Here is a 25,964-nt window from a genome sequence, read left to right on the forward strand (position 1 = left end):
TTATGCACAACAGATGTGTAGTTTGTGGAGGTGTGCACCACATGTTGCTTTCTGCTGTTGTGAAACCCTGAACCCACTACATCACGGCTGATGGCGACACTCTCTCTGAGATCATACGTCGCTGACGTAACTACATTAACGGTGGAGAACGAATACTAAAAGGTACTGCGTGTTAACGCAGACACAGTGCGCTATTAAAAAGCCTTGATGTTATAGGGTTATAGACAGGCATGCACATCAGTTTTTCAGACTGGTTCTCATGACAGCACCTGGAAATTTGGTTTAGTGCTCACACTGCATTTAACCCATTAAATGATTTTTCACCATTTTCAAACCTAAAATCAGCAAGCTTTTATTTTGGCACAATAATTTCAAGGGAATAAATTAAAAGGAATCTCAATATGTCACTATGTTCCCTACATAAAGAGAGCACAATGAGATTGTATTAACAACACTTGGAATTTGAAAATACAGCCTCCAACTGATCTCCATTACTTCTTAATTGATTTTATTTTAGAATTTGGAAGTTGTTTTTACTGTACCATCTGATAACAGATGCTCATTCTCATTATTTTTGCCTTGCTTTCCAGTGCTTTCTTGTTTTCTGTAAAATCAATTAAAATGAAGTGAGTTTATGATTAATACAATCTGCCAGTTCCTGCTCAGAAAAATCAACTTTATTAAAAGAGAAAACAAGTTTTCATTCCCCACCGACAGATATTAGTTCTTGTTTTAAATATAAACTCACCTCATTTGTTCAGTTTTTCAAATTCAAATAAAAAAAAAAATTATAATAAACACTTCATGTCTTCAGTTTGCATCTCAAAATATATTTTAGCTTAAGCAAGTTTAGATATTTGCACAGAAAAACAAGACAAAAATACTGACAGAGATATTTATTTTTTTTGCAATAATTGCAAGATGTAATGCCTTGACTGTATGAAGCTTAAGTCTTTGAATTGTGGAAGGGCAATTTAAGACCTTTTAAGATCTGCAGAAACCCTGCAATAGATCTATTCTTTTAAATAATATTGGCATATTTAGCTTATAGAGAGAATAATATATTAGGCTTACAGGTACAGCATAAAATAACATTTTAATCAATAACATTTTATAGTATATAACACAATTGTATCCCATTGCCTGTCTGTGCTCCTGTTTTGTAGTCTTTTTTAGTTTGTAGTTTTGTGCTGTTCCTGTTTCCCGCCCTTTTTAGTCCTTGATAGTTTCCAGGTGTGTTTTTTAGTTTATGGGTGTCAGAAGTGAGCATCCTTATGCCATACTTACTTCAATGCCTATCAAGTCCAGATTTGAAGGGAGCAGGGCACTTAATGTCATAATGTAGCCATTTGGAACGCACCTGGCAAAGGAAGCAGTGAAACACAATGTAATTTCATCATTATCCTCACCTACAACGTTTAATAATAGTGCAAATAAATAAACATGTTATTGCAAACTTGTTGTCTCTTGTTTATACACTGCAGGCACTCGTGACTACTATTAAACACATTTCTTGCCTATGCATGATGAAAATGTGTGTACTTCATTACAAACATAAAAACCTCTATTCTGTTTATACTATGGATGCACACTATTACTGGCATCAGCCGATATTCCTCAGCACATTTGTAAGGAAACGTTAACACATTTTACAAGTATGGTGAAACTGACATTTATGAGCCAATTATGAGTATGTGATTTATGCTTCTGATAATGTGATAAACATAAGAAACAGCACCTCATCAGTCTGTAGTGCTCTTACTATTGATTTTTTTAAGTAATCCATCATTTTGACAATTAATCAAGTAATTAAATTAAGGATGCACTAACATGATCGGAATAGAGTGTTTTCACGAAAACTCATCAATTGGCCATTGTCACACCCCTGTGGACTGATTATGTTCGTTTCTCCCTCTTGTGCCCATATTTGGTTGTTCCTGTTTCCTGTCCTCATTTAATCATCATTAGCTACCTTGTATCACCTGTGCCTTAATTATGTTCATCGTAATCACCTGTCTTTATAAGCTGCATTCGGTTCAGTGTTTGTCGTCTGATCTTGTCAATGTATGCATGGTTTTACCTGTGGAATATAATAAAGACTTTATTTTTGACCTTCGTATTCATTCGGCCCTTCCTCACACGATACGTGACAGCCATATTAGCGGCACTGAACGTAAACAATGCCACTGAACTGAATGAAACTCATATTTTGCTGATTATTTCTGCTGAAAATGGTCAATTATTGTCATGTTTTGGGCTGTACTAATCAGTCAGAATGGGAAAAACATTTGGAGTACAACAGACTGACAAAACTTAAAACAAATCAAGAAGAAGAGTGCAAAAAGAGGAACAAAAGGCATTTGTGGTTGGCCAAACTGAACCAGGATTTTCAGGGCAAGAATCTTGACAACATTCATGTTTGTTCTTATCATTTCCGGTCAGGTAGGTGAAATATTAGGCTTCTCTATATGATTTAGCAGCTTCCACATGGTTTTTTTCATGGTTTAGACAGCATAAAATAGCAGAACAACAGATTCAGCAGTACATTAACCATGCAATCCATGCTGTTGTTTACATCCGAGTATGGCAAATATGGCCGCGCATCTGGGTAACAGACCAAATCGTGAGGTAAGTGCAAACCCTCTATCAGCTGATAGAGTTTAAAATGTAAATATCGGCATGTCCCGATATAACAAAAATTACGCCGATATGCCTTGCCAATAAGAGGAAAAACTCACATGTACTTAGAGTGTGCTAGCAATCATGTCAACAGGTCATTCTTGAAGAGAACTTCTACCTAAATGCTGATTAGATTCACTTTTTGGATGGTCCATTTAATTTGAATGCACCTACAGACTGACGCGTCCAGCCTCCCCCGGGTCCTAATGCTCCTCCGGTACGGTGTTTCATTTATTTAGGGGGCGCTGTAGGCCCACTTGTAATACATTTTAAATAAAATAGACAATTAACATTAAGATAAATGTGTTCCTTATTAAATAAAGCAGTAACTGATGTCATAAAATCACGAGATTGTTTTAATTTAAAGGTCAGAGGCTGCATCTGTGTGAAAAAAACAAACAAACAAAAAAAAAAACAGCAGAGATTTATTAGCATTTATTAGCAAATACATGTTGTTTGAACATTAATGTGTGTTGGCAGTGTATGTACAAATCTAACTAGGGTAACCACCTGGAAATAGGGCTGTTGGGGGACAGACAGTGTTGGGGAAAGTTACTTTTAAAAGTAATGTATTACAATTTTGTGTTACTCCCTGAAAAAGTAACTAATTATGTTACTTAGTTACTTTTTATGGAAAGCAATGTGTTACGTTACTTTTGCGTTACTTTTACTTTACTTTTTAAATCTGGGCAGGGCTTGCTTCTTTGTTTATAATATAAAACAATTTTAATGTAAACCAAAAGTGAAACAAATTCACCTCAGGCTGAAAGAAAAGTACATTTATGCAGAAGATCACTCTTCAGCTATAAAAAAAAAAAAAAATGAAGCACATATGTTAGTTTATCTAAAGTAATTTTTTTCTTATTAGTATGGTTGAATTGCATCATTGAAGATCAGCAGCAAAGACACTGGTTAATAAAATGGGATTAAATGCATAAAGGATATTCGTTTTATTTAACTTATTTAATTTTTGTAGGGTTGCGTCATATTCTGAGTTTGCGTTTCACTGTTTTTATTCATTTTGAGGAATACTGAATCTGTTTTTTGTGAGTGAATTTCAATCACATTTAGTCTAGAATACAGTAACATCATGTTTACTCCCAATTTCCCGACAGGAGACTTGTCAGTCAATAAATGGGGAAAAAAGTAACTGCTGTTATTTATTTGAAAAAGTAACTCAGATATTTTCTTAGAAATTCAAAAGTAATGCGTTACTTTACTAGTTACTTGAAAAAAGTAATATTATTATGTAACTTGCGTTACTTGTAATGCGTATACACACTAATACATTTTCTACTGTTATGCTATGTAAATGCTGGTTGCATCCATTGTCATATGCTCTGATCTGTGTTTCTGAGTGCACATATGCACGTCTTTTTTATGAGAGGAAAGAGAATCCACCATAATGTGCTCTAGACATTGTCTTTAAAATAACGCCATAGAAACCACCTCAAACGAACTATTACAATAAGAGGAAAGTCGTGTCTGAAAGCTGCATCGATTTTTTTTTTTTTTTCCGTTTGCAATCGAATATTTCTGTCGGTGGTTCTAGATCACTTGATGAGGGCTGCAAATCCTATGCAATCTAACAATCTGGTCACTCCACAGAGAGAAGAGAGGGGCGGGGTGAGCAGAGCTCATTAACATTTAAAGCAACCTCGACCAGAACAGGATGATTTTTGCAGAGCTGATTTTGGCATGGTAAAAAGGTTATTTACACTACCATTGAGAAATTTTAACAAAAGCATATTATAGACTTTTCATTAAGACCCTAAAGAATCATATCAACTTATGGAAAATGGGCATCCAATGACCTCTTTAGTAATGTTAAGTTAGTTATAACAAATACGAACCAAAATTTAAAAACCTAAATTTAAAAATTTGTTTATAATCTCTGCACAGGTATTGACATCAGCTATTGAAAATACCAAAATTCCTTGAGAGACTATGTTTGTACTCAACAAGGGCCAGTGGCACAGCAAGTCAGCCCTGGGCCCATATGCAAAAATGTTTTAATGGGGCCTCAACAACAAATTCCAAGAAAGGAAAAAAAAGGTGTTTATAGATGTTCACTGTATGGTATCAGGAAAATACCATACCAAACACACTGCGTTGCAAAGGACATTTATATCGGACCTGTTTATTTGAGGCTTTGTAAGGCACGTGAGATGGTATTTAGCATATTTAAATACTTCAACAGCTTACTCAGACATGTCCTCTTTTCTCATCTTTTACAACAGTAAACAGTAAGTGAGGTTAGAAACATGACCAGACATCTGCCTTTGACTAATCAGATGCTTAGCACACGAACCCCCTGCAGATGAAGCCAAACTCTGGTTTAGACTAAACATAAGTTATATCTCCTTTCATCCCAGAGCATCAAAGTCAAAGCGCCAAGTACCAATCACACAAAATAACACCACACAAAACACTAACCAACAGCAAATCAGTGCTGAAATCACAAGAGCAAATCACATTTAAACAGACTAAACCATATCAATCAAGTGACACATAACAATGGATTCATGCTTTGACATTAAAAAAACATCTTAAGAAATCAATCAATAAATGAATAAATACAACATAATTGTCAACACATTTTATGCACCTAATAAATGAACAATTATGCATCATCATCAATAATACTTGAAATAATGAGATAAAAACAAACAAACAAACAAACAAAAAAAAAAAAACAATTAGGCTGAAAACTGCTGGAATGTACAAATAAACTAGTTTAAATGACACATTCACAAAGATGAACAGAAAGGCCAATGCACATCATTTATACCTCCTTCATTTTGGCCAATGCAAATAAGTCTCCTTGGCTTTGTCAGTGTTGAGCCTTTTAATTACTCATGAACTTCAGCTCAGTTTGCTTCAGTCCAGTTATATTCAAAATACTGCCATCATCTGGATGCTTCTGAGAATAACATGTGGCGCTGCTCATGCTCATACAGTAGACTTTTATATAGTAAAATAAACACACTTACACACACATACGCACACATGCATAAACATTATTTAAATGTAGTAATTTAGCAGTCGATTTTATTCAAAGTGACTTACAAATGAGGACAACAGAAGCAATCAAAACCAACAAAAGTGCAATAATGTAAGTGCTGTGACAAATCTTGATTAGACCAAAACAGTACACTTAGCATAGGTTTTTTAATAAGAAACAAAAAGATAAATAGAAGATAAATAGAAGAATAAAGAATGCTGTCATTTTATGTAATAAATAAAAAGAAAACAAGCAGACAGAATAGAAAAACAATAGAGAAAGCTAGTGTTACATGCTCTTTTTTCTTTTCTTTTCTTCCTTTTTCTTTTTTAAAACAGAGAGGGCAAGTGTTAGGGGGTGAAATGTTTTTTGTTTCTTTTTCTTTAAATAAAAAAGAAAACAAAGATAAAATGTGACCCTGGACCACAAAACCAGTCTTAAGTCACTGGGGTATATTTGTAGCAATAGCCAAAAATATATTGTATGGGTCAAAATGATAGATTTTTCTTTTATGGCAAAAATCATTAGGAAATTAAGTAAAGATCATGTTCCATTAAGGTATTTTGTAAAATTCTTACTGTAAATATATCAAAACTTAATTTTTGATTAGTAATATACATTGTTAAGAACTTTATTTGGACAACTTTAAAGGCAATTTTCTCAATATTGAGATTTTTTTGTACCCTCAGATTCCAGGTTTTCAAATAGTTGTATCTCGACCAAATATTGTCCTATTCTAACAAACCATACATCCATACATCAATGGAAAGCTTATTTATTCAGCTTTCAGATGGTGTATAAATCTCAGTTTTGAAAAATTGACCCTTAAGACTTGTTTTGTGATTCAGGGTCACAAATACAATTAGAATAGAGAGTGCTAGAGTTAGAGGTTATAGATAGAGGGTCAAATGAAGATGAAAGCTGTTTCTTGAAGATTGCCATTCAAAAGTTTGGTATCAGTACCTGACACGATGTAAAAGGAATCCATACTTATTCACCAAGGATGTGTTAAACTGATAAAAAGTGACAGTAAAGACTTATTGTTAGAAAAGATTTCAATTTTGAATAAATGCTGTCCTTTTGAACTTTTTATTTATCAAAGAATTAAAAAAAAAAAGTATCTCTTTCTAAATAAAAAAAAATATTATGCAGCACAGATTCCAATATTGACAATAAATCAGCATATTAGAATGATTTCTAAACAATCATGTGACACTGAAGACTGGAGTAATGACTATTGTATTGCAGGAATAAATTATAATTTGAAAGTATATTTAAATAAAAACTGTTATTTTAAATTGCAATAATATTTCAGAATATTACTGCTCTTTCAGCAAATAAATGTAGTCTTGATGAGCATAAAAGACTTATTTATAAAACATGAAAAATCTTACTGATCAAAAATTTTTGAATGAGAGTGTAATTACACACACACTCACACACACACACACACATGTCTGGTTTATTATCTTTGTGGGGACTCTCCATAGGCGCAATGGTTTTATACTGTCCACACTGTATTTTCTATCCCCTTACCCTAACCCTACCCCTAAACCTAACCCTTACAGAAAACTTTCTGCATTTTTACTTTCTCAAAAAATCTCATTCTGTATGATTTATAAGCTTTTGTACCCATGGGGACCGCAGGCTGGTCCCCACAATGTCAAAAATTTCAGGTTTTACTATCCTTGTGGGGACATTTGGTCCCCACAATGTAGCAAAAACAAGTACACACACACACACATACATGTTTGTTTTTGTGAATTGTGGGGACTTTCCATAGACTTCTATAGTTTTTATACTGACCAAACGATATTGTCTATCCCCTAACCCAACCCTAACCCTAAACCTAGCCCTCACAGAAAACATGTTTGCATCGTTACACTTTCAGATAAACACCATTTACTATTTTTAATAATTGTCAAAAATTTCAGGTTTTACTATCCTTGTGGGGACATTTGGTCCCCACAATGTAGCAAAAACAAGTACACACACACACACACACATATTATATTCTACATGACATGTAATGTTAAGAATTTATCACTTAAATATAACATTTCCACTATTATTGCCATGGAAAAAGACACATTAACCTTTGTGACAACATGCCACAATAAAAAAAGTATTCTTTTTAATTTTATGTGGACCACCAGGCATCCAACCAATACATTTTATGATGACGTTAGAATTGTCATTTCATTTAGCCTACTTACTTTTAACATAGTTTTAAAAGCCGTCAACCCTTACGAAAATGAACCATTATAGAAAAGTGTAACCACGAAAGATTCTCTCATTATTACGAGAAAGTTTCTCGTTATTACTAAAAAGTTTCTTGTTTTTACGAGACAGTTTATTATGACATGTTAAGTCATTATAACGAGAAATTAAGTCTTTATTACGTTATAATTTATTTTTCTCAACTGTGGGCTTCCATAGAAACATTAATAAGGAGAGGTAAACAAATTAAAGCTCATTTCAATACATTTTAAGACATTGCACAGGTACTATCCTTGTAACACTTCTATTAACAAGTTTAGAAAAGATGTCTCACCTAAATGTTCATTTTGTAATTTAGAAAATGAAACACTTACACACTTATTTCATAACTGTAAATACTCTGAAGATTTTTGGAAGCAGGTATCTAGGTTGGTTTTTGATATATTGTATAAATTAATTAAAATAGATGAATCTATGATCTTTTTTTTGAATTTCAATACTGGATCAGAGGTAGTAGATAACACTTTAAAGGTGTTAATACTTCTTGGGAAGTTTCATATACATAAAACAAAGATAATGTCTATTACTCCCTCTTTTTTTTGTAAAGACCTTAATATATTTTATGACTCATTGATTTCAGTTACTAGAAACAAGAAATGTATAAAAACGTCTCTAATAAAATTTAACGTTTTACCCTCCATGATGCATACTTGTTATATGTATCCCCCACTTTTGTTTATTTTCTGTTTGATGTTAAGTACCTTTGTATTTTTGTTTTTGAAAAAAAAATTAAAGCTCATTAAAAAAAAAAAACGACGTAGTTTCATCTCGAGGTGTTATGTAAATTCTAACTACAATTTTAAAAATGTTAAAAAGTAGAAATAGGTAAAAACACGAATAAGAAGAGATTCGCAAATTAAACCTCATTTTTTAAAAATCTATTTATAGTTTCGTCTCGAGGTGTTGCGGATGATGTGGAATCTGCCGAGATGATGCTCAAGATGATTCGGCAGGCGTGGCGTCGTTTACGTGCGCTACGCGCTTGCGTGAGTCTGGCGTAGTTCCCTGCACGTCTCATCCTCTCGGCTGAGTCCTGCCCGGTGCTGTCTTCACGACTTTACACAGGTAGGTTCAAATGTAAGACATTTATCCTGCATTCAACTTTAAAGTGCGGAGGCCTCACGCTGTCCGTGCGCGTAAATCTGTGTTGATTGTAGTGAGCGGGGTGGAGATGCGGCGCATCAGTGTCGCAAGCAGGGCCTGAATCAGTCGCTAATGCCACAACTAATGCATTCAATGTCCTTGCCGCATTTGTGAATGTGCATCGAGTGTGTGCTAGCGTAATCAAACGTCCACGTGCTGTTTAAATGCATTTATCCTGAGCCCGTGAGCGTGCGCACGTACGCTGTCATTGTCTCACCGCGCAGGATGACGATAGGGATGAAAAACCATACGAAATATCGCAATAGTGCATCAGTGGCATGAGTGGAAAGGTGATTCTGTGCTTATCTGTCCTCTGTCTGCTCTGGTAGTGGCCTAAACCTGCGCCATTGAGCTAACGTTAGTCTGATGCAGTGATCCTCATCTGTTCATTCACGCGCACATCAGCATTTGCATTGTGCTTTGCAGTTTTTTGGTGCTCACTCGCATCTGATATAATCTCAGAGAAATATTCGCATGCATCATGTATAATGTGTTTAAGAAACAGGCCAGAATTATTTGGCCATTTTGAGATGATAGGTTAATAACTGTTTCTGATTGGTCACTGCTCTCTAGTTGCAAGATAATGTGGATTTTCCCCATGCATGGTCTGTCAAAAGACCATGCATGGGGAACATTTTGAAAACAGTCACTAAGGATCAGTAATTTTTATATAGTGTTGGTTATGGTTTGCTGTGTGAAACCACTGACTAGAGTGCATCTGTTCGTGAGTGTGTCATAGATGTGACCTCTGCCTGACCTTCCTTACCTCACGCTCTCTCTGTGTTTCAGACAATGGCCGTTCCTCCAACATATGTGGACCTGGGCAAGTCTGCCAGGGACATCTTCACCAAAGGATATGGTATGAATTCATCTGCTTTTATGTCAGAGCTACACACATGGCAGATGAAATTAAATTAAACCTCATCAATAGAATTGTTTTTAAAAATTTGTTTGCAGGAAGAATATTTTCTTTGTGATTTGTTCACTTTGCTGCTGGTGCTTCCAGCCCTGAACCCGGTCAGTTCAGGAGCCAATCATCAGAGGCCTGAACATCATGTGACCGATCGGTCAATATAGTCCCCGCCCAGTTCATCAGCAGAATGGTTATAGAATTATTTTCCCGTTCATTTATCCAGTAGGGAAATGCTTTGGTTAAAGTGTTATAAGCAACGAGCCAAACCAAACATCTACGAGGCCAATCACAACATTACAAATGTTGATTTGAAGCAAAAAAGTATTAAAAATCAGATAAAAAGACAAGACTGTAAACGGCTGTAGTGAGGGGAAAGAGCTATGATACCATGAAACATTGCAAAGGATATAATCAAAATGAACTCGACTGAGAAATATTTAATTGTTTATTTGTTAATTACGTACAGTATCCACCTTATTTTTCAATGCAAAAGTAAGCTATTTTCTGGTAATGTGTGAGACTCCGGTTCATAAGCCGCCGTAGGGAAATAACGTGAAGAATAGTGAAGAGCAGTAAATAGTAAAACTTTGCACTACAAATCATAGTGTTCATAATTAAGATAATACATTAAAATAGTATGGTCAGACATACCAGTTTGCAATATCAAGAAGCAAAGCGAGCTGTTTTGTACAGCTAAAAATAGCTGGATGCGAATGAGAACGGAAGCTGGACACATTAAATTTACAAATGGCTACACAAGCTCTTACGGGAAAAATAAGGTGGATAGAGGAACATATTGTACATTTACTGCAAATTATGCATAAAAACAGGTTTGAGAGTGCAGGGAGACTCGATTACATGATTCACAGTGTTTTATGTCAGTGGGCGGAGTCGAAGAGTTCTTTGGTGTGATTTGCTTATTTCGCTTCTCTGATTGGTCTCTTTTTTTCCCCATGGGTAATGTAGTTTTTATCATCAGAAATTCTTTTGAACATGATTAATTAAAAAAACAAGTCAGTTCTTATGGGTTCAACACAAGCATATACCATTGTATACCAACTTTGTAGCTCCCAGTAGCTCTGTGTTTAATGGTAAATTATAAGTTAGCATTAAAAATCATCTCCCCTGTGGAGAAAATGAATGAGATTTTTTTTTTTTTCTGTGGGAACCTGACTGTTCCACTCTGTTAAAACTCCTCGCAGCAGATAGGGAAAAACTCAAGACTATTTCACACTGTAATGAAATGAAATGATAAAATAACTTGCTGTTGCCTGTTAAACTGCCAATTAGTTTCTGCATTGACATGCTGTAAGTCAGTGGCCTCTTCGTGTTGTTTTGTTTGTGTGTTAGTGATGTTTGTCTGTGTCATTTGCAGGTTTTGGTCTTATCAAGTTGGACTTAAAAACGAGGTCAGAGAATGGATTGGTGAGTAGCCAGTGGAGATCAGTCATAGACGCAGTCAACAATGCTGTCATTCTGTCAAACTTGATGAAATATTGATGTGATTTCTGTCCAGACGTCAATGAAATCATATAGTGGTATAAACGTAGTAGAAATATCTGATGTGATGTTTTATTTCTGGCCATGTAAAGTTAAGAGTCCGCTTGGAGGTTAATGCAGTAAATCTGAACCTGTTTTACAAGCTCTTGATTTGTTTAGATTCTTAAGGAATAAATGTCTCAACTGAAAAGCTGTAAGCTATACAGGGAAGCCTGTCAGCTGGTGCATTACTGTAATATTAATGGTTAAAATTGTCAACAGAGACAATTTACTGGCTCTTTTTTTGCGATAGAATAATCAAGACTTAAAGTTATATACAAATATTTAATATTTGCACATTAAGGAAGTTTGTATGTTTAATATAATTATATTTCTACTCTAATTTGATGTTGAAATATAAGAAATTTAAACTGGCTGTAATAACTTGTTTTTATGAGAGATTTATTCAAGCATACACAAGCATAAATACATAATAGATAAACAAGATCACTAATTAAAAATATAATTAATTTGTAATAGTGCATATTACTGTTTTTTTGTAATATTTTTAATTAATGATCATTTTTAGATTTTTTTTATTTTAATTTTTGTTTATTAGTTGTATTTTTATATAATTTATTAGTTTTTATTTCAGTTTTAGCTATTTTAGTTAAATGTACTAAATGAAAATGAAAAATGTTGCTTTGGCAACAGGCTAAAATCGAAACATGTTAAAGGTTCTTTCATGTTTTTTATTTCAGTTAAAGTTTAAGTAACATGTTTTTTATGGTTTTACTTTTTGTTAACTAATAACTGTTGCATGCATTTAGCAAAATGCATCTTTCTAGAGCTATTTTTTCCATGAAAAATTGACATTAGTTAAATAATGTTAATGATAGTTAGTTCTGTTAATCAGTGGAAACAGCGTAGACTAAAAGATTGATCTTGGAATTTTTTAATCCATATAGTTGCATCAAAATGAAGATGGATTATTTGATGTTGTTCAGCCGTATAAGAGATAATAATCCAAAACTGCATGATCACAATGGACAGAATGAATCTGTGGCCCTCAGAGGAAAATATTGACCATCACACAGACATGGAAGTGTACCACGTTTTTCAGCGTGTGTGTGCGCTGCAGTAGCGGATGTCCTCATCTGACTTCAGATGTAATCCAGTTGTGTAAATTTGAATTATTGATTATATGATGTGTCATCAAATTTGAATATTACAATGCATTTGATGTTATTTTAAATTATTTTTATTTATTTATTTATATTTTTTTTTATTTAAATTATTATTATTATTGTTTTATTTTATTTTTTTTAATCATGGAAATTTGATATTTGACGCAACTGATTTTTTTTTTTAATGGAATTTTTTTTTAATTTTTTTTTATTTTTTATTTTTTAAATATTTTATTTTATTTTGTTTTTGAATTCTTTGACCACAGATATCCAGCTTTAATTAAGAAGCCTCAAGCTTTTAAGATGAAGACAAAATTAGAACACCAAATTCAAAATTGTAAAATTCAAAAATTAAAAGTTTGGAATTCTGAAATTCAAAATGTAGAAATTCAGATTGTACAGAAAGTGGGTTAGAGGTCAAGCTTCTGGGTTAAACAGGGAAGAGGGTCTTGGAGGAGTTGAACGTTGCATTTTGGCCAATTAGAGATCACGTTCGTTTTCCTGCTGCTGTAGGAGTTCAAGAGCTCCGGTTCGGCTAACACAGAGACCAGCAAGGTCGCAGGAACACTGGAGACCAAATACAAGTGGGCAGAACACGGCCTGACGTTCACTGAGAAGTGGAACACCGACAACACTCTGGGCACAGAGATCACTCTGGAGGATCAGGTACGAGACTTGAAAACTGAGCTACACTTGACCTGACTGGATGTGAATTACATTCTTGTTATTTAACACAAATGCTGCTTTATTTTCCTCAGCTTGCTAAAGGGCTGAAGCTGACATTTGATTCCTCCTTCTCTCCAAACACTGGGTATGTGACTTTCACTTGATTGTTGCTTAATTGATGAATTGTGCGCATGAAAATCAAGTGGTGTGTTAACACTATATCAGTTGATGACAGACTTGAATTCAATGTTGTGTTTTTTTTGTCACACAAACTCAGCACAGTTTTTCACTGGCTTCTCTCCTAACTTCCCATAGCAAGAAGAGCGGGAAGATCAAGAGCAGCTACCAGCGCGAGCACATCAACCTGGGCTGTGATGTGGACTATGACATCAATGGCACCGCGGTGCACGGAGCCGTGGTCGTGGGTTTCGAGGGTTGGTTGGCCGGATACCAGATGACTTTTGAGGCCGGGAGGAACCGGGTCACCCAGAGCAACTTTGCTGTGGGCTACAAGACCGACGAGTTTCAGCTCCACACAAACGTGTATGTACCAAACGCAATATCGTCAGATCTACGTTAGCGAGACTGTTGTGCGTCTCCAGCAGTCTCAAGGTTAGAAAGGTGGGTTATTTATATATACGTTTATTCCCCGGCGATTGGATTTGTCAAGGGCTTTGCAGCAGGAAGCGGGACGGTGATGTCTAGTGTTTGTTTAGATCATTGAAGCTCAAATCTTAAGAAGTGGGTTAGTTTTGTGCAGTTGTGTTCAGGCCTTCATATATAACAACGACTCACTGCTATCTTTTTAATGAAATATGCATTTAAGAAAAACACAGTTTTTTTTTAAATAATCAGATTAATAGCAAAATCGTTTTATTGCAGTTTTATTTTCACTACACTAAAAAACATTTGATTCAGGATTTAGTAGAAACGTCAGGTAAGACATTAAATTAAACATGCTTTTTTATAAAATAGTATTTTCTTGTAAAAATACAGCAATCTTTTTTTGCTGCAATTTTATTACAACATCAAAAATAGATTTTTACATTTTATGCAGGGCTTTCCTAAATTGAGGCCATAAAAATGTCACAAGTTGGAACAGAAAGTTTTAAATTCATAAAGTCATGTGGCATTAATGTTGCATGCTCTGCTAAAATGAGTATCTTTGTAAGCCGTTGTCTTTTTATACAATACAAATATCTAAATATATGTAAAAAGACATCTCCAAGACCCTCTTTCCTGTTTAAACCAGAAGCTTGACCAACGTTCTGTACAATCTAATTTTTTGAATATTTGAATTTTGAATATTTTAATATTTTGAATTTTGAATTTGGTATTCCAAATTTCCTCTTCATCTTGAAAAATATATCTGTCAGCGGGGTGTGAAAACTCCCTTTTGTGGATCTCAGTTGATTGAAACATGGTTGAAGTTGAAATATCCTTTGAAATAGAAGTATGGTCAAAATGTTGTTTGCATTCTATTATGTGATTTAGTCAAACTAATTGTTTAAAACCAAATGATCACCTAGTTGATAAAAAGAGAAATTTCAGTGTACTTTATGCATTTCAGCGCATTTTATTAATAAAAACATGTTGTTTTGATGTGTTTTCAAATCGCAGGAATGATGGAACAGAATTCGGTGGCTCCATTTACCAAAAAGTGAATGATAATCTGGAGACGGCGGTCAACCTGGCCTGGACCGCCGGGAACAGCAACACCCGCTTTGGCATCGCTGCCAAATACCAGATCGATGCTGATGCTTCTTTCTCGGTATGTGTAATGTTGCCGCTTTTTTGTTCATGCTGCTTTTTCACTGATCAAGGCAGTCATTTTTTGGCACCCCCTGGCATAATGATGCAACCTGTAAAAATCCCCAGCACTAAATGAGCTGTTGTACAAAACCTTTACTTCTTTTGACAACATTGTTGACAAATAGCACGCTTCCACAGCATGATGTAACCTAGCAAAATGCAAACAAAATTGATCCTGAATTTGAAGATGTGGGGGCAAAAGAATGACTTATATAAGTTTTTTGTTGAAATTAGTTTAGTCAATATTCCAAGTTATATTTTAAAGCAAAAACATCAGATATTGACATGATTGACATAGACTATAACTGCTATAAAGGTTTCTTTTTTTCGGAATGCATATAATTCACAGAATCAGAGTGAGATTGCAACATTCATATAAGCAGAAATTCAGAATATGAAAGTGGATTGGATTAATTCTGATTAGCAAATTAATGCGTGTAAACATATTTAGTGTGAATGTAGCCTAAAAAGCATGCTCAATTAGGAAAAAAAAGCCCATGCTTTCTGAAACGGCTGAAAACCAGTGCTGGTATATTTGTCCTTAGTGACGTTTGCAGTCAAACACCCTTTGTCTGTCTTACAGGCCAAAGTGAATAATTCTAGCCTTGTTGGTCTGGGATATACTCAAACCTTGAAGCCTGGTGAGTATGTGTAGATGTGAATCAAGTGCACCAAGTTTAGTAAGCCTGTTCCAATTGCTATCATGCAGCAAAAGATGACAGCTGCATTTTTATTTTTTTTTTAAGTCTCTAATGATGCTAAAAAAAACATCTTTAGATCTCATTGGAATACAATACATTTTAACATATATCCACATAAAAAAAGCCTTTTTTTTTTTTTAAGTTTTAAACAGCAATTTTTTGAGTTGCAATAATATTTTTGTATTTTCTGTATTTTGGATCAAGTAAATGCAGTCTTAATGAGCAGAAGAGACTTCTTCTGGAATCTTACCAATCCCAGTCTTTTGAACAGCAGTGCATACACCGTTCTATTGTTTCTAGTAAACTCTCTTGGTTTCTTGTTTAACTTTTTTTTTTTTTTTTTTCTCTATTTTCGCTTCAGGCATTAAGCTGACCCTTTCTGCTCTTCTGGATGGGAAGAACATTAACGCTGGTGGCCACAAACTGGGTTTGGGTCTGGAGTTCGAGGCATAGAAAGCTGAGGATTGCAATAATCCTAACTTGTTTTCTTTTGTTTTTTGTTTTTTTAAATATCCTACCCTCACACACCTTGTTCTCTTAGATGCCCTGGCCAAGAAAGCGCACTATACTCGGTCAAATAATGCATTAGTGATGCTCACTTCTCAGGAAGTGCAGCGATAGCAATTTACTAGGTCACATGGAACGAAAGAAGAGCATTTGCAAAGTTACAAATGGCTTGAAAAATGTATTTTCACTACACTCTACGTTATTTATTACAGTGTTGAACATGACAATATTTTACAGATGTTTAATTTTTGGGAAGGGTTGGGAAGAAAAGGAGACGTTTACATCAGACAACACTAATATTAGGTCACAACATTCCTGATCTATGGTTTTCACCACAACAAGCTTAAAAGAAGGGACCCGTATGTACCAGATGACACTCGGAGGGCTGCTGTAGGAGCCCGTCATGTCTTTAGTTGTAGACACCAGAATTTTGGGTGCGTTTCGTGTTTTTGTCTCGTCTGTGTGAGTGAAACCACACCTGTATTTTGTCCGTTATTGTTTTGTCGCTGCATACTGCCTGTACCTTTGGCAAAACTCTTTCAGCTCTCCCTGAACAAAAGGAGATTGGAAACGAGCTTCTGACGTATCGGGGAGAGCATAACAGATTTGAATAGGTGGATGTAGTCTTCCGTTTTTAAATGTTGGATTAGAATACTGTGGATTTAGCAGTATGGATACTTTTAGTTGAATAAAACATTTCAACCTGGACCACACTATTCAGCTGTGCACTTGTCTTTTTGCATATTATAACTACTAGTATTTTTCTTCTTAAATGTTCAGATTTAACTTGTAGAAACAAAAGTTCAAGTACATACACAAAGACTTTGGTATAGCTTGCAGTTTGTCGTTGTCTGCTTTTTTTTTGGTCAGTGCTAGATGCATACACTCACATGTATTTGGGAAAATATGCCTTGAACCTATTTCCTTTCAAAGAAATCTCTTTTCACTAAATGTATATAATTGTGAAAAAGAACACATAAAGCTATATAAATCAAATTGTATTAATACCATACTACAAGGCTGGCGTGGAGGTATGTGTAATTACAACATAAATAGTTTTTCTTTTTTTTTGTAGTGTTTTTTTTTTTTTTTTTTTTTTTTTTTGTATAAATGCTTTAACCCCTTTGGTGCTCTTTGGGCATTTATGACAAAATGTAAGTTTTATTTATTATTATATTTATTATATTATTATATTATATTATTATTATTTTATTTTATTTATTTATTTATTTTTGCTTCATTGCAGTGGTACATTTCTTGGTAAAGGTTTTTGCACTATGTGAACATGCACAAAATCATGGACATTTGGATTTAAAAAGCTTCAAAGGTCCTGAACAAAGTAGTCATAAGCATATTTTATGCAAAATTTGATGATAGTATTTTTGTGAATTTTTCATAAAAATATACATGGATTTCTATTTTTATTTATTTATTTATTAACTGTTCATTTCAGCCAGGTGTGTGTCTAAAGTCAATGCTCCAATGCATTCAAGATTTATTGGAAAATGTTCAGGTCCATGCTCAAGAAGTTGTTAACGGGTAATAAATGGATAATGACTACTGCATAAATAAAATGTAGTACCATAAAGTCCCCTAAAAATACTAAATATTACAGAAAAAAAAAAAAAAAAATAACAACAAAAAACATTATTGAACTAAAATATAGCACATTTATCTCATTTAACTTAATTTCATTCAAAAAATGTAGACATTTTTGACCACAATGCGCACCAGAGGGTAAAACAACATAACATTACAACAATATACATATGCCAGGGAAACATAGGGGGGAAGGGAGGGTAAAAATATTAAAATGCATAATGAAGAAGAAGGAGAAAAGTAAGATTATTTTAAAGAGATTCAAGAACATTAATGAACAGTTTTTACTATTTTTCTGCTACCACTAGGTTGAATGGTTTTTTTTTTTTTAAATTCTTTATTTCTTTAAAGACAACTGAGAATAGGGGCTGTTTATTATAAAACGTACAGCTATTAACTTTTACAGTGCTATCTGGCTGCTATCTGATCTTTGCACATCAATAACTGTCTGGTTTGGCTCAGCTACAAAATCAGACACCAGAAGATTACAAAGAACGGTTCGGACCGCCGAGAGGATTATTGGTGCTCCCCTGCCCACCCTCCAAGAACTGTATACATCCAGAATGAGGAAAAGGGCTCAGAAAATCACTCTGGATCCCTCACACCCATGCCATCCCCTTTTTGAACTTTTGCCATCTGGTCGGCGCTACAGAGCCACAAATACCAGGACAGCCAGACACAAGAACAGTTTCTTCCCTCGGGCAATACCCCCACCCCCCCCATATAAAAATATGTGCAATAACCTTTATTTGTTACCACCTACATCTCAGTACATCCCGGCATCTCATTCTATTCTACTCTATTCTGTTCTATTCTGTTCTTTTTCTATCATCTGTAGCACAACTGTATATACAATTTATTTATTTTTCTTAAATCTTATATTGCAATTTTCTGATTCTGATTCTGTCTATTTATATTTGCACTACCGTTCAAAAGTTTGGGGTCAGTAAGACTTGTAATAGTCTTTAAAGAAGTCTCTTATGCTCATCAAGGCTGCATTTATTTGATTAAAAATATAGAAAAAAAACAGTAATATTGCAAAATGTTTTTACAATATAAAATGTTTTTTTATTTTAACATACTTTAAAATAGAATTTATTCCTGTGATGAAAAGCTGAATTTTTATCAGCTGTTACTCCAGTCTTAAGTGTCACATGATCCTTCAGAAATCATTTTAATATGTGGATTTATTATTAGAATGATCAATGTTGGATAATATCAACAGTTGTGCTGCCAAATATTTTTCGGAACCTGTAATTTTTTATTTTTATTTTTTTTCAGGATTCTTTCATGAATAACAAGTTTAAAAAGTACAGTGTTTATTCAAAATATAAATATTTTATAACAATGTAAATTATTTATTATTAACTTTTAATAAACTTTTAATTATTAACTTAATACATCCTTGGTGAATAAAAGTATTAATTTCTTAAAAAAAAAAAAAAAAAAAAAAAAAAAAGAAACAATAAAAATGTACTGACCCCAAACTTTTGAACGGTAGTGTACATATGTGTATTTTTTTATTCTCAACTTATATTATTTTCTCTGTGTTGTTGTTGTCGTCTCTGTGCACTGGAAGCCTGCGACACCAAAACAAATTCCTTGTATGCGTAAGCATACTTGGCAATAAAGCTGTTCTGATTCCGATTCTGATAAATATTAAAAAGTTCAAATGTGACGAAGCCTTTTCTGCGACGGCGACGCGCACTGTTTACGTCAGCGTTCGAATTCGCGTGCTCATTTCGTTAATTTAAATGTTGTGCTCTCAAATGTCATTCAGTATATAAGTAATAGTGAATGAGTGAACTCGGGCGTTGCCAAAGGAAGGGTGGCTGAAAAGAAAACACGTGTTGTTTGCGAGTGGATCGGCGCATGCGCGCTCACCGCGCTGATGACGACAGCAATGAAGATGGCGTCGGTAGGGAAGACGAGTTTCGCGGTTTCAGCCATGGGAATAGTCGCAGTTTTACTGTCACTGCAGATCCTTTTTGTGAGCTGCTTTCCGACAGTGCCAGGTTAGTGAAGGATTTCCCTATAAATCTCAATAGGATGTTTCCTGTGACCAGCGGTGTCGTTTATTTACCAAAAAACAGCTCGGGTTCCGTGTCAGACATTGCGCGTCAATGAACCCCCTGTAACTCTTCAAACGTCGATGTTTTCATATATCAGTGTTTGTGTCTAGGTACCGATAATGGCACGTTTACATAACCTTACATAAATACTCGATAGAAAAACTCACACAAGACTCCTGTGAGTCGATTTCGATACCGGAAGAGTCTCGTGTTTTTGTGACGTGGTCAGTCGCAGCTGTCATGCTTCTGTAAACACTGGAGCTGTGAAATGTACAATACAGTGTGAGTTTACGCCTCACATTTCTGTTTATATCTCTGAATTCTGACTTGTCTCTCAGAATTGTGAGAAATAAAAATATAAGTGCTCAGTTGTGAAAAAAAAAAAAGTTTCAAAGTAGGGCTGTCAAATGATTAATCGCATGAAGTTTGTGTTTACATAATATATGTGTGTGTACTGTGTACAAATGAAAATTTTGTCAATCTAGTTTTGGTTATAGTGCCTATAGATCATCTTGGTTCATGTTGAGGATGGCAATAGTTAGTAAAACTGTTGTTCTGCCATTTATAAACATTAGATCTAAAATAATTACACAATATTCATCCAATTACTTGCGTTACTAATAAAGTACTCCCGTTCAACACATGCTTTAATATGCCACAACAAAAAATTACATGATCATCTACTGTTGGCAATGGGAAATGCAGCCCACCTGACCAGAAACAGATGAAACTTATGAAAAAAGTAAAGTTGACATGGTCTGCTCTCTTTAAGACTTGACACTGGCTTCTGTTCATTTGCAGAAAATAAATGTACGGACGCAGTCCTGGGTAGTAACTGATTACGTGTAATCTGGATTACGCAATAAGATTACATAAATTTTATTTTATTACGTTGTAAAATACTTGTAATCAGACTACAGTTACTTTTTTTGTTTACATATTATTCACACAGTAGCAATAAATTATGCATAATTCTTCTTTTTCATCTTTATTTTTTCATTAACTACTGATGAGAACATTCATTTTTATTTGAATTATCACTGAATTGGTTATTTCACTATGTATTAATAAGTTTGCAAGGTTTTTGTCTTTCAAACATAATTATTTAAAAAAAAGATTTTTATGATGGAATTAATTATTAGCATTTCAACTCACAGTTCCTTCTCGAAGCCCAGTTTGGGAAACCTTGACAGAATGTAGTATTTAACGCACTTTATGTTGTTATTAACAACGAATGTGATATTTTCTTTGTTTTGTGTTTTTATATCGATATGGTATAGTATTATCCTAATTAAATCAATGTGATAAATGAGTTAGTTCAAAAGTAATCTAAAAGTAGTCTGATTAGATTACCTAGAATGTGTAATGTAATGGATTATGTTACTAACTACACTTTTTGTCACGTAATCTGGAATCAGTAACGAATTACAATTCATAAGTAATCTAAAGCACTGAACTGACATATGACAGCCATGTGGTGGCAACAGCATCACAGTAATTGCTCTTAATGTGTTATTTTTATTCCTCTATAGCAGATGTGTCTCAGAATACCAGCAATAAAAGCAACACCGCCATTATGACACCTGATAAGAACATGTTGAGCACCCAGAACGACAGTCATCAGCATGAATCAGGCAAGGTGACTACTGTGACGACTACGACGACAACTACGACGACTACAATGCCAGCTCCCGCTGTCGACATCACTGTCGGCACCAAAGCAGCAGACATTCCACCTACAACAACTGCCACAGACCTGCACGAAACCACTTCAGACCTGCACGAAACCAATCCAGACCTGCACAAAACCACTTCAGACCTGCACGAAACCACTTCAGACCAGACTACAGCCGCCAAACTCAACCCACCAGAGCCCACCACCGTCTCCACCCCTGCGGCTGGCAAAACAGAGAGCATCTCAGATTACGTGGTCCCCCGCATGTCTTCAGAGGCAGACATGGGGTTTGGAGATGATGAAGATGAAGATGATGGTGTTATTGGTGAAGACTTGGGTGAGTCTGAAGAGCCTCAAGACAGTGAGGTTGTGAGGAAAAACCCTTCCCCTGCTGAGAGCCCTGAAGAAATAAATGTTGAATTCAAGGGCACAACCATATACACCACCCAGGATGAAGATTCACACTTCTTCTTTCATCTGGTCATCATCGCCTTTCTGGTGGCCATCGTGTACATCACCTACCACAACAAGAGGAAGGTAAGCTTCACGTGTCCACGGGCTTTTGTTTGATAGGGTGTGGCGCCGCAAAAGACGATGCCGATAAACAGACGTCATCACGGGTTATTTAATCTAATTGCATTCACTCGAGATAACCGCAGTCGTTGTACAGTTTCATTTTCAGTCACGTTTTGCCATTCAAATAGGGAAATTTAAGTGTGTAAAGATATGCCATTGAATGTGCTGTGTGCATTATTTAACAAAATAAATACATGCACTACATGCTTTTGCATGCGCCAAACAAGCGAGTATCAGGCAAAGAGAGTCTTTAAGGTCTTCTGCGGTTTACTGTCAAAATAAAAGTTGCATGGTATAAAGATTGAATGTGAAATTCAATTGTAATTTTACAGTTGTAATGTAAAATAAAATTATTAATATTACTAAAAAAAATACTTAGATACTTTATACTTTATTAGTAGTAGTAGTAGTAATAATAATAACAACAACAACTGCTATTATTGTTGCTGTTGTTATTATTATTATTATTATTATTATTATTTATAATAATAATAATAATAATAATAATAATAATTTTTTTTTTTACATCCATTGTGAAGAGAATTATTTTTTGAAGTATGCTTACTCGGGGACTTGTTTAGTAAGATTTTACCAGAAAAGTTTTTATCATTTTCATCAGCTGTTGTATTTTTCTGTTTGCTTGGTTTTTATTTTGTGTTTATGTAACTCTTGTATTATTGTATTATAACTCAGTTTTTGCCATAAAATTAGCCTTAAATGCTGCTGATATGGGAATAAAAAGCACCACAAACAAACATACACAAATCTCACCCCAAATCATGCCCCTCTAGTAACTGCTAAAAATTTATATATATTTTTATTGATTGATTTATTTATTTTTTGAAAGTAATCTCTTCTGCTCACCAAGCATGTGTTCATTTGATCCAAAATACAGCAAAAGCAGTAATATTGTGAAGTATTTGTACTATTTATAATAACTTTTTACTTTTTGAATATATTTTAAAATTCCTGTGTTCAAAGCTGAATATGCTGATTTGCTGTTCAAGAAACATTTTTATTTTTATTATTATTATCAATATTTTAAACAGTTGGTTTCCTTTTTTTTCAGAATTCTTTGATAAATAAAATGATCCAAAGATCTGAAATCTGAAATAAAAAGTTTTTGTAACATTATACACTATACCAAAAACTCAAAAGCTTGGAGTCAGTATAAGTTTTATTTATTTATTTTTTTGTTGGGGAAAAAAATTATAGACCTTAATACTTTTATCTAGCAAGGGTGCTTTATATTCATCACAAGTGAGGATAAATACAATTAGTATGTTACAAAATATTTCTATTTCAGATAAATGCTGTTCTTCTGAAAAAAAAAAAACCCTGAAAAAAAAAAAATTGTAATCAGCTGTTTTGTTTTCAACATGATAATAAAAATAAATGTTTTTTGAGCAGCAAATCAGAATATTAGAAGGATCATGTGACTGGAGTAATGATGATAAAAAAATTTAGCTTTGAAATCACAGGAATAAATTACATTTCAAAATATGTTCAAATAGAAAACAGTTGTTCTGTATAGTAAAAAATATTTGAAATTGTAACTGTTTTTGCTGTACATTGGATGAGATAAATGCAGGCTTGGTGAGCAGAAGAGACTTTAAACATTTTTAAAAACATTAAAAATCTTACTGTCCAAAAACGTTTGACAGGTATATATAATTATTTGTGTGCGTATATTCATAAAGCATTCATTTTTTTGTGCAACTGTACTGTTGTTGTTGTTATTATTATTATTGTTAATAATGATTATATATTTAGCCTCAGAGCTATAAGGCCTGAATTTCAGACAGATAGAATTTGGATGAATAAGAAAGTATATTTTTATGGACAAAAATAAAATTAACTTAGTTTTTCACTATGGTATTCAAAATGGTGTTAAATATCAATATTTGTTATTGTTAAGGTATTGTTTCAAAGTTAGAAATGTCTGTATAGTGACAATACTATTTCACACATACATTTTATATAAGATCATGCAGTATGTTAATACGTTAGCATTGTTTCTGTCAGATGCAGCAGTCGTGTGAATGATCTGTCCTTATAACTGACTCTCTACTCATTATATTTGCAGCTGATGCTGTTGGCTCAGAGTCGCCGCTGGCGGGATGGCTTCTGCTCGCGCGGGGTGGAGTATCACCGGCTCGACCAGAATGTCAACGAGGCCATGCCTTCGCTCAAGATGACCAACGATTACATCTTTTGAAGAAAAGCTAATTTTGTCCACACATGGTGTCTTATTTAATCAGGGGAGGAGAGATTGTGCTTTAGTAGTTTATGTGCACTCTTCAGATGATCTTGGGTTCTTCTATTTGTTCTCCTCTGTATATTCTTCGGTGTCTATAAAAGCAGACGGTTTTGCAGTAATTTAATCATTCTTGAAGAAAAGTAAATGAAGGTCTGTCCCTGTAAATATTTGATTAGAAACCTTCTGCTTCTGTCTGTCACAGGCCTAGAACAAAATATAGATGATCGAGTCCATCACGCGTGCTGTGAACGTGTGTGTTCGGCACAGCTCGTACAAAGCCATGCTAAGTCCAGTTCGGCATTAAATGTATGTTTGTTTGCTACGCAGCCGTTTCGGGCTGGCCCCCTTTATGTTTGTGTTATGACTTCAGTGAAGTTGTTTTATATGAACTGGGTCCGCGTTGCCAAAGCTTGGGAGATTTATGGAAAATTAGCATGCAGCTGTTTTTATTGTTTCCTTGTTCTTTTTTTTTTTTTATTCCACTGCGCATGAGCGTTGCCCATCTCAACACAACTGTAGCAGCAGCCGGAGACGTCTATATATCAATTTGTGTGTGCAGATCTGCATCAGCTACAACACTAATAACGCACAATAGAGCATTTTCATCTCTGATTTCCATCTGTGCATGAAGACAGCATATTGGATTCCTCTTCAGTCAATCAGTATGAATTACGATCATCAATAAAGCACCTCTGTATGCTCACAGTCCCTGAGTGTGTCTTTCATTATGAGATTGGATTTTGTTACACTTTATTACACATATGCACAACTATTTTTTGATTTTCAAGTCACATTCAGCCATATGTTGGATGATTATTATTCATCTAAGCTCGCGCACGTCGGCGCATGGTCTTAGGTGATGATTGCAGTGTAAATTCAGATTTCAAATGAATATGCATGTGAACAAAACCCCAAAGCTGAAACACCTCAACTTAAGTGTTAATTTCCAGTTGATTCAAATTACACAACTGCTCAATGAGTTTCCTCGAAGATCTGGTTGTTTGGTTGATCTTAATCAGGAAAAATGAGTAGTTGTGAAATGTATATGATGCTGCGTGTGTCAGAATCTCATTAAATCATAGGCATAAATAAATATAGAAATAAAAGCAAAAATTAGGGAAAATTGTATGACATTAATTCTAATTGCAATACTGATTTATTGATTGTGTTGAATTGCAAGGTGTCTGTAAGCAGCCACTGGAGGGTAGCAGAGTCCAAGAAACGCCAATGCCTTGACTAGGACTGTAAAACCTGACAAACTTCTCCAGTTGTTTGTGAAAAATATAGATATTGCAAACAAATAGTATGCTGACAAAATATAATAAAGCTGCAGAAATGTATATATACAGTACATTTCCAAACTTTTCATTGAAATGATTTTGTCAGGCCTGGAAAGCACCATTTTAAGATG

General features: G+C 34.4%; 2 protein-coding genes across 3 annotated transcripts; both read left to right on the top strand.

Annotated features, from left to right (window-relative positions):
* The first annotated feature begins 8,868 nt into the window (after positions 1-8,868).
* vdac1 (voltage-dependent anion channel 1) lies at positions 8,869-17,087 on the top strand. Its single transcript, XM_051093601.1, has 9 exons — positions 8,869-9,028; positions 9,896-9,965; positions 11,395-11,444; positions 13,199-13,351; positions 13,444-13,496; positions 13,667-13,894; positions 14,972-15,122; positions 15,747-15,804; positions 16,226-17,087. The coding sequence occupies exons 2-9, from the start codon at positions 9,899-9,901 to the stop codon at positions 16,315-16,317; spliced, it is 852 nt and encodes a 283-aa protein (XP_050949558.1). The 5' UTR covers positions 8,869-9,028; positions 9,896-9,898; the 3' UTR covers positions 16,318-17,087.
* A 2,739-nt stretch (positions 17,088-19,826) lies between these two features.
* c21h5orf15 (chromosome 21 C5orf15 homolog) lies at positions 19,827-25,258 on the top strand. Of its 2 annotated transcripts, none has more exons than XM_051093787.1 (3): positions 19,827-19,985; positions 21,578-22,254; positions 24,380-25,258. In XM_051093787.1, the coding sequence occupies exons 1-3, from the start codon at positions 19,862-19,864 to the stop codon at positions 24,509-24,511; spliced, it is 933 nt and encodes a 310-aa protein (XP_050949744.1). In that variant the 5' UTR covers positions 19,827-19,861; the 3' UTR covers positions 24,512-25,258. The 2 variants fall into 2 exon arrangements, with proteins under 2 accessions (XP_050949744.1, XP_050949743.1); XM_051093786.1 differs by having other exon boundaries at positions 19,830-19,985; positions 21,575-22,254.
* The last annotated feature ends 706 nt before the right edge of the window (positions 25,259-25,964 follow it).

The sequence above is a fragment of the Labeo rohita genome, chromosome 21 (assembly GCF_022985175.1).
Source record: "Labeo rohita strain BAU-BD-2019 chromosome 21, IGBB_LRoh.1.0, whole genome shotgun sequence".
Lineage (NCBI taxonomy): Eukaryota > Metazoa > Chordata > Actinopteri > Cypriniformes > Cyprinidae > Labeo > Labeo rohita.